The 17,163-nt window shown below is 38.9% G+C and overlaps 1 protein-coding gene across 10 annotated transcripts in view; it reads right to left on the minus strand.

The window, feature by feature from the left end:
* Positions 1–17,163, minus strand: part of tanc2b (tetratricopeptide repeat, ankyrin repeat and coiled-coil containing 2b) — a 158,199-nt gene that overhangs the window by 64,920 nt on the left and 76,116 nt on the right. For 2 of the 10 annotated variants that reach the window (XM_028029483.1, XM_028029482.1), the window contains exon 1: positions 9,521–10,172. The exons of 6 other annotated variants lie outside the window; for them this stretch is intronic. In XM_028029483.1, coding sequence (XP_027885284.1) covers positions 9,521–9,626 — 106 coding nt within the window. In that variant the 5' untranslated portion in view covers positions 9,627–10,172. Of the gene's footprint in view, positions 1–9,172; positions 9,295–9,520; positions 10,173–17,163 lie in introns of those variants that run through there. 2 more of the 10 variants (XM_028029488.1, XM_028029487.1) reach the window with 1 other exon arrangement.

The following is a 17,163-nucleotide window of genomic DNA, read 5'->3' on the forward strand; positions in this document are numbered from 1 at the left end:
TCTGTTCACTTGGGTGACTCAGATGTCAGATTATAGATGGATTGAATACAAGAATAAGTCTTAGACAATTATTTACTTTTTTAAAACCATGAATGAATTTCTATTACTTTCCAGTCAGAGTATGTGAATGCTTTTTCAAGGCACTATATTTGCCCTGCGTCATTATTAAACAAAGCAATACTGGTCTGAAGTCTGCAAGGACATATTTTTTTAATTTAAAATTCTCTTAAATTTCACAACATTTTTTAATCAACTTCTAAACAATTAATAACTCTTGCTTTCTTGTGACACAACCCCCGCTCCCAAAAGACAATTGTAAAAAATTTCAAATGCTTCACTTTCAGTAGCAACAGCCAATCTGACACTTTAAAAGACACTTTTGCCACTCAGGATTATGCATTTTTGTGAGCAGCAGATTACCATGTCCTTTGTTTTCTGTGTCTCTGATCTCACCTCTACAAAGAAGAAACTCAGTCTCTACTCTATTGGAGTAAATCCTCCCTATATCACTGGCTCCAGGGGAGTAAATCCCATGGACTCCTCTCCGGCAGCTCCGTTGTCAGCTCGTGCCAGGTTGAGGAAGGGTGACAGTGTGATGGATGGCAGCAGGCAAATCCACTCCTCTAATGAGCTTATGAATAAATATATCTTGTCTTGCATGTGCAGATCCACGTGGCCGTGAAATGGATATTTGTTACGCGCTATGCATGCGAGGGTGTGAATATGAATATGCATGTGACATGTTGCAAGTGCACATGTGAGCTTATGATAAGAAATGGTGCAGAAAAAAAAACCAACTGTCACAACAAAACTCTGTGTGAAATGTTTCCAAGTCGATATCTATTCCTGAGACTATTAGCTTTTGATTAAGTGATTCACAGAAAATAAAACAAAATCAGTGTTCTTGAGTATGACAGTTGAGTCATGTATTCAATAAATGGATCACGAGCTCTGAATTAGAACAAGAAGCTAAAGTATGCAACGCACATTTCCTCACTTCTTCTGGAAATATTCTAATATGCAGGAGTCCTTCTACAGCAATAAATTACCATTTCTGCCACCGTCTCCATTACATACGACCACTCAGACAAAAACGCTGGCGCCTACACACGCATGCATTAACATACACGCAGTGATGATGTGGGTGAGGGCATACATTGGGTCGCTGTCTGCAAACCCAAGCAGAGCTTTGCAGAAACCCAACACGCGGCTCCAGTCGCTATGGCAACAGCAGAGAACAGGGGAAAAAAAACAAAACGGGGGGTGAGAGAGTTGTCCACCTCTCGAAGGTGGTGGTAACACATGGAGAGGCCAACTTCATTGACACTAAAAGCCTAAGATGCCTTTGCTCAAATGTAATCAAAGAAGCTCTTTGTCTTGATTGATCTTAGTCAATTTACAGGAGTAGTTCTTCCTGTTTTCAACTCAATTCAACCAGCTTGGCTTTTAAGGACTTAAGTGACCGAGGTTCTGCTCCTTTATGTTCAAGCCAGTCTGCTATTACCCAGAGTCAGACAGGGACGATCTGACAGTTTCTTTACATTATAAATTGCATTTAAGGCTGTTTCAATGAAAATATTATTTAGCAAGTTTTGATTAAAGTGAAACAAAACATATCACTGTTCTATCTATGTGAAAAGGTCAAGCTTATGCTAATGTTTCAAACATTTTCTGCACATTTTCCTCTTCAAAATGTCAGACTTTTCCAGGATCAGGCTTTTGTATTCCTCACATAAACGGCACAAACCATGAAGACAACTAGTTCCATCAACTGATGCGTTTCCTAGGCTGTGTGATTCCTACACCTGACTTCACAACTCGTTACTCTTTACTAGTTGAAAGGTTGGAATGATGCGGTGACATCGTGAGGTCGGTCCACACCAGTAGTGTGATGATGATATTGATTACATTTAGTCAGCATTTTCCTGATGTTTTTCGCATTCGCCCTCCATTATGCTGTCCAACATTGTCTGTTATAGGCATTTGCACAAATAAAACAAATACGTCAGGTTACTGCTAACATATTTTAGCCGTAATTTGCATTGCAAAAGTGACCCAATCACTGCAATATGTTGCGAAGCACTGGTTGCCAATCTTGAAGTATGGAATTATACCATGTTTATTACTTAAAAGAGGCATTCTGTGGTAATTTGATGTGCAAGGCAAAAAAAAATCTAATTCATGATAGACTCAGTTACTTTTCTTGTCAACCTAAAAAACATTTTGCTGTACACTGCTGCCCAACTGGAAAAATATTCTTTATATGTAAAAAAGAAAAATTTAGCATACTAGTATTTTGTGACACTAATACTCTAGAAGTACTTAAGGATTGACTCATAGTCATAAGCAAAACAAAAAATCTTTTAATATTGCTCCTAAGGAAATTTGTCTGAAATGATCTGAAACTAACCTTTCTTGTAAACAGAGCCAAAATAATAATTGATACATGATATAGGTAAAATTAAGTTGAATAATCAAGCTCTTACATTCATTTAGCACCAGTAGCAAGCAGGAGTAAGTGTTGGTTTTCATTTAAAGAATGCTGGCAGAAACTATAGTTCAAGTATTGTTGTACTGTGATATTTTTCGTCAAGGTTGTTACACTATGAGAAATCATCCTGGGCCCTTACACTGATGTGTCTTCTGCAGCCAATCAGAAGTATCCTCTGTAAGCGTTGATGATGAAGAGGACGTTCAAAGATGTTCAGAAAACTACTGGCATAGTTAACAGATGAAAACAGAGTGGAAAAATACAGAGGGGGATGGAAAAAAAAACTGCTATTTGTGGTTGGATTGTGTAAGGAGGGAAAACATCCAAGGTACACAAAAGGTCGGACAACAGGCATATTTACTTTTGGGAAGGCTTTTGTGATGTTAAATGTTGTGTAGCAGTAAATTAAGAGAACACAAGGAGCAGGAGGAAAGTTTACCAGAAATCTGCTCATACTGTGCAAAATAGTATGATAAACAATGCTGAAATAGGCGTGGACATTGAGAAGGTGACTTAAATTGACAAAATCCCAAAACAGATGGGAGAAGCAGTGACACAAACAAGTACCTATCTTACTAATTATAGACCAATAACATGAAAAATAACAACTAACCATAAAGAGAGGTCACTATACAAATAACAAATTTTTACTTTGTTTTTCAAGTCATTTGACACCGTAGCTGTATAAACCAGAAGCGGGAGGGCTTGTAATCACAACAGGACGAGAACTGGAGTACTTGAGAGTTGATCAGTTAGGCAGTCCTTACATCTGACCCAGAGACTTGATCCCCGTGTGCTCATCAGTAATCCGGCTCAGAGACCACATATGAGTTTGTGTGCAGTCCATGTTGACTTGTCAAGCAAATACAATGCAGACCAGATGTTGCTGAGGCACGCAGAAGCCGCTGACAGTAAGCGCAGACTGCACGTTCATTAGACAAGATGCCTCTTCCTCCTATTTTATGCAGGTGTGCGTGAGTGTGTCTGAGCGCGAGGCTGTCTGCGCACGTGCACATACAGATCCGTTATTACAGCCGAGGGAGGATTAGCAGAGCAGGGTGAGGCGCAGCCAGAATTTTAAGAGGGCTACGGAGTGGGTATGATTTCTAAGAATGCTTATTAAGAGAGCTCTCCCAAACACAAAAAGCTGCTAATTTACCATTTCACGTAGTCTTAGCTGGGCCTGGATTAGAGCTGTGGCAGGAAACAAAGTGATCCTAAAGGTATTTCTGATCCAAGAAGCAGTTTATAATCATAAACACTTTATTTACATAAAGTAAATATTTGGAAATAGACCAGCTTTGTGAAAAAATAAAAATAAAAATTGCATTTGCTTTACACAGATGAGAGACAGATGATCTCCCATCACAGTTTGACATGTTACAAACTCAACCTTTATTACGTTTTGCTGGGATTTAGACCAATACAAATGTGTGCGGAATTGTGAAGTGGAAGAAAAGGGATAAATATTTTGTCTGATTTTCTGACTCGATGCAGAGCTCCATTTGGAGGAAAATGAACTCTATAAATCAAACTAAACACACCATCCCCAAAGTGATGGCAGCATCACACTCAGGGGAGGCATTTCTCCAGCAGGGTTAGAGGATCTCCTCAGGTTGATGGATAGATGGATGAATGGAACCAAATACAGGAAAATGCAGGAAGAAAAGCGGCTAGAAGCTGAGGATGTGTCTGTTTTCTGGATTTTATAGCAGGCTTTCGGTTAAAGTTTTTATCTCAAGTTTTTCATCATTTTTAAAGAGTATTAAAATGATGAAAAACCTCTGTCTTTTCCGATGTTTAAACATAAACCTTCAACTTGGCATTGTTTTTATTAAAATATTTTAATACATCTTATGTTGCACAGATTCACCACACCTCTTTGTACTAATTTCTGTTTTGGTTTAGTTTCGCCTATATTCCAGTAATGTCCCTACTGCGGGCTTTCTAAGCATCTGTCCAGTCTCGTTTGCGAACGCTTCATCTGCGATGCGGCGTGGCTTCGTGACTCAGCTGTAAAAGCACAGCGGCTATTGTTAACGCAGAGCATTTCTGACGCTGTTAACTTTCCTTCCTTATGGATTCCCTCCGTCAGCGCGTAAGGGGTTGACGCACAAGAGTGACCGTGAACGTTCCCTCTCAAAACCCTCAACGAGAAAACTCTTGAATATGGCTGCGAGTTGTAAAGTTACCCGTGAAATCGCTTTAGGAGAGTATCATAATTGGCGAGGAAGCCACTTGATAAGGTGGTCTAATAATAGCAGCGCTGCTGTGACCTTTATTCCAGCTGGAGTTCACCCCCTTGAGGAGATATTTATAACATGCCACTAGAGAACTCCACCCTTTGTCATTGAGAAAATTAGCATCAGCAGGATGTTTAGTTCAGCCTGATGTTATTTAATTAAGAACTTTCTTAAAATAAAAACAAAACGGCAGAGACGTGCTTTGCTGATGCTGGCTTTTGATTTCCAGCTGCTCTGATTAAGAGGCTTTTGAGAATCTGTGCAACACAAAACAAAAAGCATCAGAGGCCATGAAAAATCTTTAACATCTGATAAAAACTAATCATCTGCTGCCACTATGAAACCCTTTGGACCATGACGCCAACAAACGCCTCAAAGCAGACCCTGCAGTGACCGAGTAAAGACGTCAACAACGGACAGACGAACAATGTAATGTTAACGCTGAGGACGGTGTCATCATGCCATCTTGGTGAAATGGTCTGCAATTGGTTGGATTTACATGGAAACACAACATTATGAGACCGTATCTCGCTGGGAAACGTTTGCTCAGCTCCCCACCAGCAGGATTCGCAGAAAGCACTGAGGTGGTATATGTAACCCACTGCTCTGTTTTGTAAGCAAATTCTTATCTTTGCTAATAATAGCACACTGCGGGTTTCTCTTCTCCACTCCACAGCCTTTTCATGTTCCCAGAAAGAAAATCTAAATATCTAGAAAAAAAAATATTTAGGCAAAAAAAAAAAAAAAACCCTTCAGGGAAAGTTATTCAAGTATTCAAATTTAAAACACACAGAATAAATGACAATTTCACAATTAGATGTTAGTGTAAGTAAAATTTGTGCATTTTGATGCAACTCTAAATGTGTTGATCTGAAGAAATTACTAAGTCTGATTTAATGTTGGTTATATTTGTCATATTCAAATAACAAATGACAATGAATTTTATTGTGATTTTACTTAAGACATAATAGAATAATAATAAAGAAAAGAAAATACTCTAAAAAGATTAATAAAATCATAAGAACATTATCCCAACCTTAAAGCTTGCAAGTGTAAACATCGTGCTATATGATGCTTTTCTGCAAAGGGGACAGAATGATCACACTATATTAAAGAGAGGACAGATGAAACCATGTATGGCGAGATTTCGTAATAACAATCTCCTTCCCTCAGTCAGAGTACTGAGGATTGATCATGGCCCGAATATTCTAGCATCACAATGGCCCAAAACAAACTTTCAAGGTAAATCAAAAAAAACTTTGCAAGAAGTATTTTATAGTTGTGGAGTTGCCTAGCCGTTCCCCAGACCTGAACATGACAGAAAATGCTTGTAGGAAGTTAAAACTTTGCGTTGCCCAGCAACAGCCCTGAAACATGAATGATCTGAAGAAGATCTACATGGTGGAATGGGACGAAAACTCTGCTGCAGTGTCTTCAAACCCCGTAAGGAACTACCAGAAATGTCAGAACTCTCTAATCGTGAACAAAGTTAGTAGAAAAACTACAATAGTTATTTGAAATACTTGTCTGATGCAATAAAACTAAAAATACTTATTTAAAAATCATACAATGTAATTGTCTGGAATTCCAGGTTTTTCCCCAGAGTATTATAAGCCTGGTGGGCCACCAGGCTTTACTAGTGCCCCCACCAGGCTTCACATTGTTTATTTATTAATTTTTTTTAAATGTTTGCATTTTTTAAGCTGGTGTTCAGATTTTAATCTTCCAGTCTTCCAATGACACATAATTATCAAGTGATATTTTCAAATTCCCTGTCAACGGGCCGCTGGATGACCTTCAAGGATGTTTTGCCAGAAGAAAAATATTAGAAAAATATTGTTCCAATATCGCCATACCATAATCATGTTGTAGGTGATACAGCAAACACTTAAAGAATGTTGAACTGGTCAGAGGGGCCCAAAACTTTCTCTTTGGACTTGCAAAATAACTGTGGCAGAAAACTAGCACTGAAAATACCACCTCCATGGTAGAACATGTAAATTGGGAAGCTTGTTGTCAGGAGGGATAGTGAAGCTGGAATCAAATATATGAATAATAAAAACAGAATGGTTAGAGGTTGCAAAGGTTCACCCTCCAGTAGAACAGCCTAAAACATACAGCATCTCTAAACTAATGATTCCAAATAATAAAAAAGAGCATTTCTGTCTGCAAAGTAATTTAAAGGATTTTCATTAGTGTTATTAAACTCAGTACGAGTGACCGAAAGGCTACAACAACACATGGCTCGTATGCAACTTAATTAAATTCCCCTCCTAACCTTTCACAGTCAGTAACAAAGTGATGCATTTGGGGAGGGGGAGACAGTAGTGCTGTCAACGCCTGATATATGACCAGGCTGTCAGGCAAAGCGAGACAGTGTCCACCCGCCTATGACGACCGCTTCTGTAATCAACACTGCAATCAAGTGTTAAAGGCGGTCAGAAGCTGCATCAGGAATCTGAAAGCCACACAGGCACAGTATAATACTCCATTTCAAAAACATCACACAGTAAAAATGTGACATTAACCTTCTGTCTGCCTTTGATTTGTCAAGACTTGTCTTTGGCGATTGATACTTTTATTTGACACAAGCTCAGAGGATGACACGGGAAAGATATTGAGCAATTACGGAAATCAATATGAACCTGATTTGGTATCGAGGAAGCGCGGCTTTTTAACTCACAGAAGTGGGTGTAAATTTGGACAAGAACTGTTCAAAGCTGTTCAAATTGTCATATGGATAAATTTGACATGAAGGGCACAGAAAAAAAAAACCTAAGTAGCAAGACAGTATAACCTCAGCACCTTAACTTTTTAGCCGTTTGTTTAAGCTAAGAGGCCACATTCTAAACGACAAGTGTAAAATCTGATTTCACACTTGTTATTGAGTTGAGGGCTTTCCAAAAACTTAATGTCAGTATGTTTTAATCATTCATACCAAAAGCAGGCCTGGTGTGTCTGGGATCATTCTTCTGTTAGAACATTCAGTCGAGTCCAAGTTCTTTTTCTTATTAAATCTTTCATTGGGAAAGCATATGGAATATTACATTAGTAGGAATATTTACATTGCTTTCACAGTTTTTGACTTTTTGTTTCAAAAGCATTGGAAATTAGGGGCGTGGGATGTAGAAAGTATCTCTCAGCACTTTTAGTTTTTCCATTGTATAATCTCTTGTACAACATTTATCCAGTATTCAGTTGGTGGTTCAGGGCTGAGCCATCTCCTCTTGAGGAACCTTTTCACTGAATGTTTTTCACCATCAGAGTTATGTCCATGTTTTATCAAAGCTGTTGATTTGAGGTGAAGCTAAGACCTAGGAGGTTGTCTTCCATCTTTATTATTCTATCTAGTTTGTGCAATGCACCAGTTGTTCTGACAGCAAAACAACCCAACAGACTGATGCTGTCAAAACGTGATTCTAAACATTGTAGACACAAACAGTTCAGTGTTTGTCTCATCTTTGCTCCTAGTCATAGTTTTGAAATCTCATTAACTTATTACAAGCTAGAAATTAGAAAAACTAAATGTTTTGTTGGAAAATTTACACAATGAGCTAACATATCCTTAGGGAGTTTACTGTTTCAAGATGTAATATTTTAATGGATTGTGTACTTAAAGTGGTAAATAAATCAATGGATGAGACAACGCTGACTCTGTCCATCAATGATATTCAACCACCAAAAAGCAATACTGGATCTGAGAGCAGATGCTGTCCGTTTCCCAGCCCGGCTCCATCAGGCTCAACCATGCCATGAGGAATCCTAATGCGAGGAAACCTTCACCCACCACTGACTCAATAAACATGGCTTTTTAGCAGCACTCATCTTAATATTCCTAGCATCATTGCCTTCTGCATTTTGAATGACAGCTGACAAAGTAAGCTCATCAAAGCCCTCTCCAGGTGGTGGTACTAAGTGGTGTGAAAACGGCTGAAGGCGCCTCATCAAAAGGCATTCACCTGAGACCGGCAATAGCAGCTGCTGATGAGGTGTTTTTCTGGCAGACAGTGTTATTGAGACATTCTGTTCTGTTCACAGATGAGCTAACAGCCCCCCGGGACCAGGCAGGGAGGCAGGGATGCCTGCAGCACCGGAGCTAGAAGGAGGAACCGCGTCCCAGCATAACGACAGGGGTGACTCCGGTGTGCCACAACAAGCTGCTGCCGACTGCAGAGCGACATGGAGGAAACAACTCCCCACCAACTTCAACGCGTTTACGCAACCATATGCTACAAATGACGCTGCTCTCTAGAAGGAAAAGTGAGACACACATCAGTAGGAGCAAGCACCATTAGCTGCCCACAGCTTGTGCTTAGACACACACTCACACGATTCAACAGACATATACATACACACGCTGAAAGACAATTGAATGCTCGCCCACGCTGACGCATGAAACAGACCAGCTTGCCACGAAAAAAAAAAAAAAAACACTTACATTATCACACTCGGGTTGATTCACAGGCCCTCGAGCCCACACTGTGATTAGTTCAGCCCTTTGACAGATGCATCAATTCACGGAGCAAAATTACTTTTCTTACTCTCCTCCCATTAGCCCCAAGTCTGCACAAGCGTCACTCGAACCGGCGGTCGACACAGATGCTCCAGCTGTGAGCTAAGACAGCAGACAGACTGGCTGAGCAAAGGTGGAGCAGCAGGTGAAAGAGGGGCTGGTGGACAGGGAGGGAGGAGAGATGGGAGGGCGGGGAGAGAGGGGTGAGGGTGGGGGATTTGTAGGCACATATGGAGGAATGAATCAAGCGAAGGAGGGTGTGGCCGGGCTCACCATTTTCAAACCAGACCTCGCATTCCTGAAGGCTCGAGTACGGCACCAGGTCCCCTCCTTCCAGCGGCACGAGCAATCCTTCCTCCCCGAGCGATGACCAGTTCATCAAAAACGTAGGGGAGAAATGATGGAAGAGATCGGAAGGAGAAAAAAAAAAAGCAGCTGCTGTGAGGCAGCGTGGGGGATGAGTAGAAAGGGGAGAGGAAACTCTCCCTCTCGCTTCCACTTGTCTCCCCTCTGAAGAAATCTCCACAGGTTTCAGTGGCGATGCTGCCCGCTCAGCTCAGGCGCAGGAAATGATACGGAGCCGGGCAGCTTTGGCAGTGACGAGAGGAACGAGAGGAGGAGAAGGAGGAGGGAAGAAAGAAAGGATGAGGAGAAAGGAAAAGTGCAGCAGTCACCGTGCCACTGGGGAACGAGGGAGGCATGGAGGTGACAACTCCGCTAGCGGAGCATGTACCAAAGCTGTCAAGTGACAAAAATCTTCACTACTGCTAAACAAATCTGAGGTTAAAAAAAAGAAAGAAAAACTACAAGTGAAATTTCCTGCGTTTCTAGAGAAAGGTGAGCTCCCCGTATGGCTGTGTGACTGCATTAGCGCTCACTGTGTTATGTATGGATGTGAGGGGTGCACTCTCTCTACAGGAGCAGGAGCCCAGGTCTCCAGCAGATGAATGGTGCAGTGCTGCTGTTCTCATAGCAACCACAGAGCAAAAAGGAGGGGGAGGAAAAGGGTGGGTGCTGAGGCAGGGAAGAAAATGGCATAAAAAAGGGGGAGGGCATTATTAAAGGGACACGGTTTTCTTGTTCAGGAACGGAGCTTTGGGGACAGATCGGATCAGGAGCAGAAAAAAACAAAACAAACAAACAAAAAAAAACAAGAACGAAGGATTTCAATACACTCACTCGAGCTTCCTCTTGGGCTCAAACATCTTCTCTGTCCTTGTTTCACCCTTGAAAGTCTATTTGAACAGCTGCAGCCATGTTTTATGGCTACTTAGAGGTTCAAATCTTCTGGGGGTGGCCACTTTATTGAGCACTGCCCTCGCTTTTGTTGAAAGTTAACACCGGTAAGGCTGTGTGGCTGCAGTTCTGTTTTATTAATCCCGTTTAGTGACAGTTATTCCCCCAGAGTGACATCTCCAGAACCCTGAAAATGTTACCAACGAGCCTTAAAGAGGTTCCACAGTTAAAGGTCAAGCTCCAACAATGTACCACTAATTAAATACAATGCAACTGAGACACAGGAGCATGTGAGGTACACAGTATGCAACCGATTTCACTTAGACAGGCATCTTCAACTTAACTATTAGAAACAACTTAAATTGAGAAATCAGAAATATCAATCAGTCAAATCAGGAAGTTTGACTTATTTGGCTTTTTTTTTAATTTAAATAATAATTATAAAAACGATAAACACTATTATCTTTGGGTTGGCCATCTGTGTCACTCTGCTTTACTTGTAAGATAACTTTACAGAAAACTACAACAGTAACTAATTCACTGTTCAGTTTTAGACTACATGTTTGAAATTATTGCTTGAACTTATTGCATGTTTGAACTTATTACTTATTTTTTTAAAACTCTTTACACAGAAGGAAATAAAGAAAATCCATGTAGAGGGAGAACTTGCAGGAATTTAACTCTAGCATGAACATAGTGCAACTTATCTACATTTTCAGAATCAATATTTGTTTGGTGTTGAATAAAGAATCAACATATTGCAACAGTTGACATGTATGTTGCAGTCATAGCGAGAATCATAAACAGGGCCTCTAATCTTTATGTATTCTCAAATGTAAAACGAGATCTAGAAATTCTATATGTCATAAATAAAAGGTAAGATCAATTTTGCTAAGCAGCAAATGCCAAGTTGAGTTCAAACTGCCAAAGAAAAAAAAGTTTATTCATAAGGATTTAAATAATAAATTAATCGGTCTGAGACCAAGATTACAATAAAGACAAGGGATTGTACAAAATCAAAGTGCATAGACAAAGATTTTTCATATTTAATTCTTTAATTCTCTAATGAATAAAAATATATATATTCAAATGTTTGACATTGATTTGTTTATACTTTAACAGACAACTCTCAGGTGAAACAAACAGATGTTCCAGTATGGTGAATTCATAATTTCATCACTTGTGCTGTAAATCTAAAACAAACAAGTCTGTTGTGCCTTTTAGATAAAACAAAAGGTCCTTCAATATTTTAAAGATGGTAAAAAAAGTGATATTTGCATTTCAGGACATTTTATCTCTCAGATGTTCAGATTGTCTAGTGTCTACAACCTAAGTGTTTTATCGCCAGTTTTATACAGCTACTCCTGAGGGCATCTTACTTGGATTTCACTCCTCTTTCCTCTTAACCTTGCTACAATGGAGCTGCAAATGTCACATTTCCTTTCAGCGGAACAAATGATTCTACAGTGGCAGTCACTGTCAAAAGAGGGAAATAATGTCAATAATTGAAGAGCAATTTTCTCGAGGTGCGGCGCTGGCCTAAGGAGGCGTGGAGATGGAGATGTCAAAAATGTCAATGTTCATTGCAAAAGTGTCGCAGAGGACACAAATGCCTCCTAAAACACGAGACCGGCCAGAGCGTGGTGTCCCAGATGTCAGGGTATGTGTCAAAAATACATTGTGTGGGAAAAGATCATAACATCCTCTGACATAGTATACTGCTGGATGGATTTAGAGAATATTCAGAATAAGAGAAAGTCAGAATAATGATACAGAGACCTTTGCACATATAGAGTCATATTCAGTCATATTATATACAATGTCAGTACAAAATGTTTTGACCTGTACGTACTAACTACAAACAGTTTCAAATGATATTTTTCTGTCTAATTGAGGGGCGAAATATATATACATTTCAACAATGCAGGACATTTTTTATTTTTAAAAGGTCAAAAGGGTTGACTCTCTAAATGAAACTTGCTTCTTAGAAAACATAATAGGGTTCACCTCATGGTTCCCAACACCATAAGCATGGTTATATGACTCATTAAGATATCATCAATTCCTAACATCACTTTACACGCCAACCAAGGTTCAGGCCTTTTGCTCTCGTTTATCCTTTGCATAGACACAACAGATGCTGAACTTCAGACACAATCCTAGATGCTTCCTCTATGCACACAAGTGCTCCTTAATCCCAGTGCTGGAATAAATGACCTATTTTTATTCTTTGGCATTTGACTCAAATAGAGTTTGAGTTCTTTTACCATGACAGGTATGGGGTATATTTGCATTTTTGCTTTAACCTTACTTTTATATGTATTTTTTTCTTGTTCTTGTTGTCATCTTGCTGTATTTCATTGAATTGTACAGCACTTTGGTCAACATCTGTTGTTTTAATGTGCTATAAAAATAATTAATGAGGGGGAAAAGGGACCTTAGAGCCACAGAGCAAACACAAAGTTTTGCATGCACTCTATAAACATGTGAAACCATTGTACTAAAAGCCAAGAGTTTAAGGAGAAGAACAGCAGTAAAACCTTCTACTCCCGACTTCATTAGGTGGAAACATCTATCAAGACGCCTGGACAAGGGTCACTGTGGCTTAGAAGCAAGTGAGCCAAGTGATACATGACCAGAGGACTCTCAAACACCTCAGAGATAATTTCCTCTCCCGCTAATTTATGCAAGTATGCCTTTTATCCACACATTCAGTCCATGTTTATATGTATAAAAGGGGGTGTAACTACATTGCAGTAATGTAATCATCAAAACATTCTGTTGAGGGAACGCTTTTACACCGCAAAAATACCCAACAAAAAAAATTTAAAAACAAACAAAAAAATCTGCTTGCAGTTAGTTTACCCACAACATATGATTTGGCCTTTCAAGTCACTTAATCCACACATATGGTAGACGAAATGGAAATTAAAATAATTGTACAATTGAAACTACAGCTGCAGCTTTATAACTCTAGTTCATTTGGCTCAGACATAATGAAAGAAAAACAGACAGAGCCAAAGCTAATCATTGGATATAAAAACACAGGAGGAACGTCTAGAGAGCCATTTTTGATTAAAAGGATTTTCAGCCATTTTGTGCTGATGGAAGACAAAAATCTACTGCAATCAAAGGAATTTTTGTGCGAAAAAAGTGAGTTATTTGTACTGAAAAACAATGGAAAAGCTGATTTATGCACTAATATGTTAGAAATATAGATCTTTAACTATTTATGAAGATGATACTCATTTATGTGGTCTTTCCAGGTACTCCAAAAACGCTGTTTTCTCCAAAAACAAACTCTAGGACTCTGAGAGATAACGGGCTTGTTTACACTTGATTTTTATCTGCACAAAGGAAAATAAGTCTTTAAAAAGATTTTAGAGCAAACTTTTCTGTCATCTCGATTTGTAAAATCCAAATAGTACCAATTAAAGCTACTGACTCAAAAATGTAGCATTCATCAGAAGTAGATAATTTACCCTGGTTCACTGTTCTGCAGGACCACCCACATAGTGATCAGATCTGACTCAGCAGTACTGTACACTGTGCTCTGTTAATCCTGACCCTTCTGACGAATATTTGGATGCCCACATCAGTGAATACCAGGTTCTTGCCACGGTAAATATTACTCTGTGACTCAGACAAGATACATCTTTAAAAATTTAAAACATAGACTTTAAATTTCCAACACACAACTGACAAGACTGCAAATTAAAAGTATGAGAAATATTGATCATAGCTTTGGTCTGGTTCTAATGCAGTTTTTTTCCCCACTTTTATATGAAAATCCACGGGGAGACTGTAATTGTATTGATTGCAACCATTAATTAGAGAGGAGCAGTGTAATCTGCAGATAGACGTAGAAATAATTCCCTTTAAATGTTTGAGAGTGGAACAGAGCCAATCAATCATCTGGGGTGATAATCTCTGGTGAGCCCGACACTTGACTGCGAACAAATAAGTAATCAGTGATTACAGCTCATAACAATCAGGCGGTGAGATATCACTGTGAGAACAAGGCACTCATTTATATTAGACAACACTGGATAAAAAAAAAACACATTAAGAACCGGTATAATATGAAACACGCAACAATGCAAATGTGTATGTATTGCATAGGAAAACATACAGGAAATTTATTGTCTCTAATTCATTACATCAGCAGATCTTTGGAAACAATTAAAAAAGTGTAGCCACTGCACAGTCCATACAGGTTTCCAGTAGTTGCTAACTTACTTGGTATCTTCCAGACAGCATGAAATTGTATTACGGCTAGATAGAGTGTGATTATAGTTCTTCACAGATGATTCACTATTACAACATTTAGAGTCTTCTGTGGTGGAAAAAAATATTCCATTACTATAACCCATAATAACCAGTGCAAACCAAGAATACTCATTTCCCTTCTCTCCAGTGTTGTTTTTTTAATGCGAGAAAAATACATTGTGTCAAAGTTTTCAAACACTATTAATTTATTTTCATATAAAGAGCCAGATTTCTTTATATGACTCATCTCAGTTTTGAAAAACCTTTTCAGTGGTCTTTTTGGGCGTTTAAGTGCTTTGGATCTAGTTTTCTGTCTTTGTGCCTAACAATGGCAACACATCGTAAAACAGAGATGTATGCATATACATATACATATATATACATCTCTCTCGATAGATAGATAGATAGATAGATAGATAGATAGATAGATAGATAGATAGATAGATAGATAGATAGATAGATAGATAGATAGATAGATAGATATACATAATTGGTACTGTAAACATCTCATGAGAATATAAGTATTTTAGCAATATGTTTTGTTGTATTTGTTTTAAAGTGAGACTTTTATTTTAGTTGTATTATAACTGTGGAACTTTTTCCACAAGCTAGAGACTTTAAGGGGCTCTTTGCCTGATCCCCTGTATTAACCCTCCAGGAAACAGGCAAAACACAAAGATTAGAGTGGGATCAATTACCCGTAAAACAGCAAAGAGAGGGAAGAAGTACTGCTGATGTCATCCTGATCATTCAGAGTGGGGCATGGAGTGCTTCTGATTGGTCAAGTGATCTCACCACCTTATTTCTCACTAGGTTGTCTCACTTTTAGTCTCAGCAGCCGCTCCTAAAATCTGTTAACCTCAAGCTGAATCACAGGAACAGTTGTTGATGAAAATAAACACAACATTAAAATGCTGTTATTCATGATCGTTCTGGACGCTATGGTGAGGGTGCAGTGAATAATCTGCCATCTCTGACCGTCTCACAGCTCTGGGATATAAACAAAACTGTGACACGACCGGATTTTCAGCGAGGCTGACTTCTGTATTTTAGATTAGTGTGCTGCACTGACAACTAAAGCAAGATGGTTACTGCAGAGGGAGTGAGCAGGAAAGACTACCACAATGTCAACTTCTGTCATGACTAGTATGATGAATATAATCCTTACAAACTTACAATTTTTATTATAACTGTCAAAACTAAAGCTATTGAGTACATTTTTTCTGTGCTTTGGATGCACAGTGTATGTATTGATCTAGAGAATAAGATTTTGTGGTGAGAAATCCAAAAATCACCTCAGAACAAAAGCATGAGATTAAGTGAAGATGTTGACTGGTGTTGGTCAAAGGGTGCTAGCCATCCCTCCATGGGCCACTCAGAGAGGAATACGCCATGACTCCAAAAGCAACATAAAATGCCAGTTTAGAACTTTGAAATGCACTCAGAGACAAAGGTATTAATTTTTGAAGACATGTTGTGTGGTGTTATCCTAAATTTTAAGGGATTATCTTTTAAACCTTCAAGATGAAGTATATCATCCCAAATATGAAGTATGTGGGTGGTAGCAACATGATGTAAGGGTGTTTTAAAGAGGGGGGACTACAGAAATTCACAAAGTAGATGCAAATACAAGCAAAGAGACAATTTAGAGGTCATTCAAAAAGTTAAGGTTTAGACAAAAATAGGTCTTTTAAACCCTATAAAAATTTAAGAGAAGACAAGAAGCAACGTGGCCTATGAAAGCTTGGTTCAGTAAACCCAGTTTTGTTGAGAGGAAGGGGCAAAAGGTCCAGTAAAGTGTTGTGAGTAGCTTGTGAAATAAAACCTGAAAAGTCATACAGCTTAAAATAGAATTCGACCAGATACAAAATAAAGATATGTAAATTGTTCACTCTATAGAAAGTATTGGAAAATATCGCTTACTTTTCAGAGATTTAGCAAACAGAAATAATTCTGATTCTTTTAATCCTAAAAAGGGTACGGTCTTCAAATGTGGGCTTTTTTTTTTTTAACTTGCGGTACTTAATACAAGGACCTGTTTTTTTTTCTTGAAAAACACCACAAAGACAACTGGAGAGAAAAACCGAAATCAACATAAATGGTGAAATATAAATAAACACTCTGTTTCATACCAGCCTTAAGAATCAGTTTCATAAGTCGACCCTTCAAGCATTTGAAGCCCCTCTCAAGAGTCATCACATCACCAGAGGGGATTAAATCAGAAACTCAATGATTCTCCTAAAAGGTCAGCGCCTTCATTGCATTTTTATTCAATCAGAGCCTTGAATAGTAAGTCCTCAACAGTCCACCGCTCTGCCTCCCTGCAGCCAATCAGGAGCTGCGTAGAGAAGAAGTCACTGATGGGCTGCGGTGTGTTGGGGAGCCACTGTGGATGATCAGCGTGCGGCGTC

The sequence above is a fragment of the Xiphophorus couchianus genome, chromosome 10, assembly GCF_001444195.1.
Source record: "Xiphophorus couchianus chromosome 10, X_couchianus-1.0, whole genome shotgun sequence".
NCBI lineage: Eukaryota > Metazoa > Chordata > Actinopteri > Cyprinodontiformes > Poeciliidae > Xiphophorus > Xiphophorus couchianus.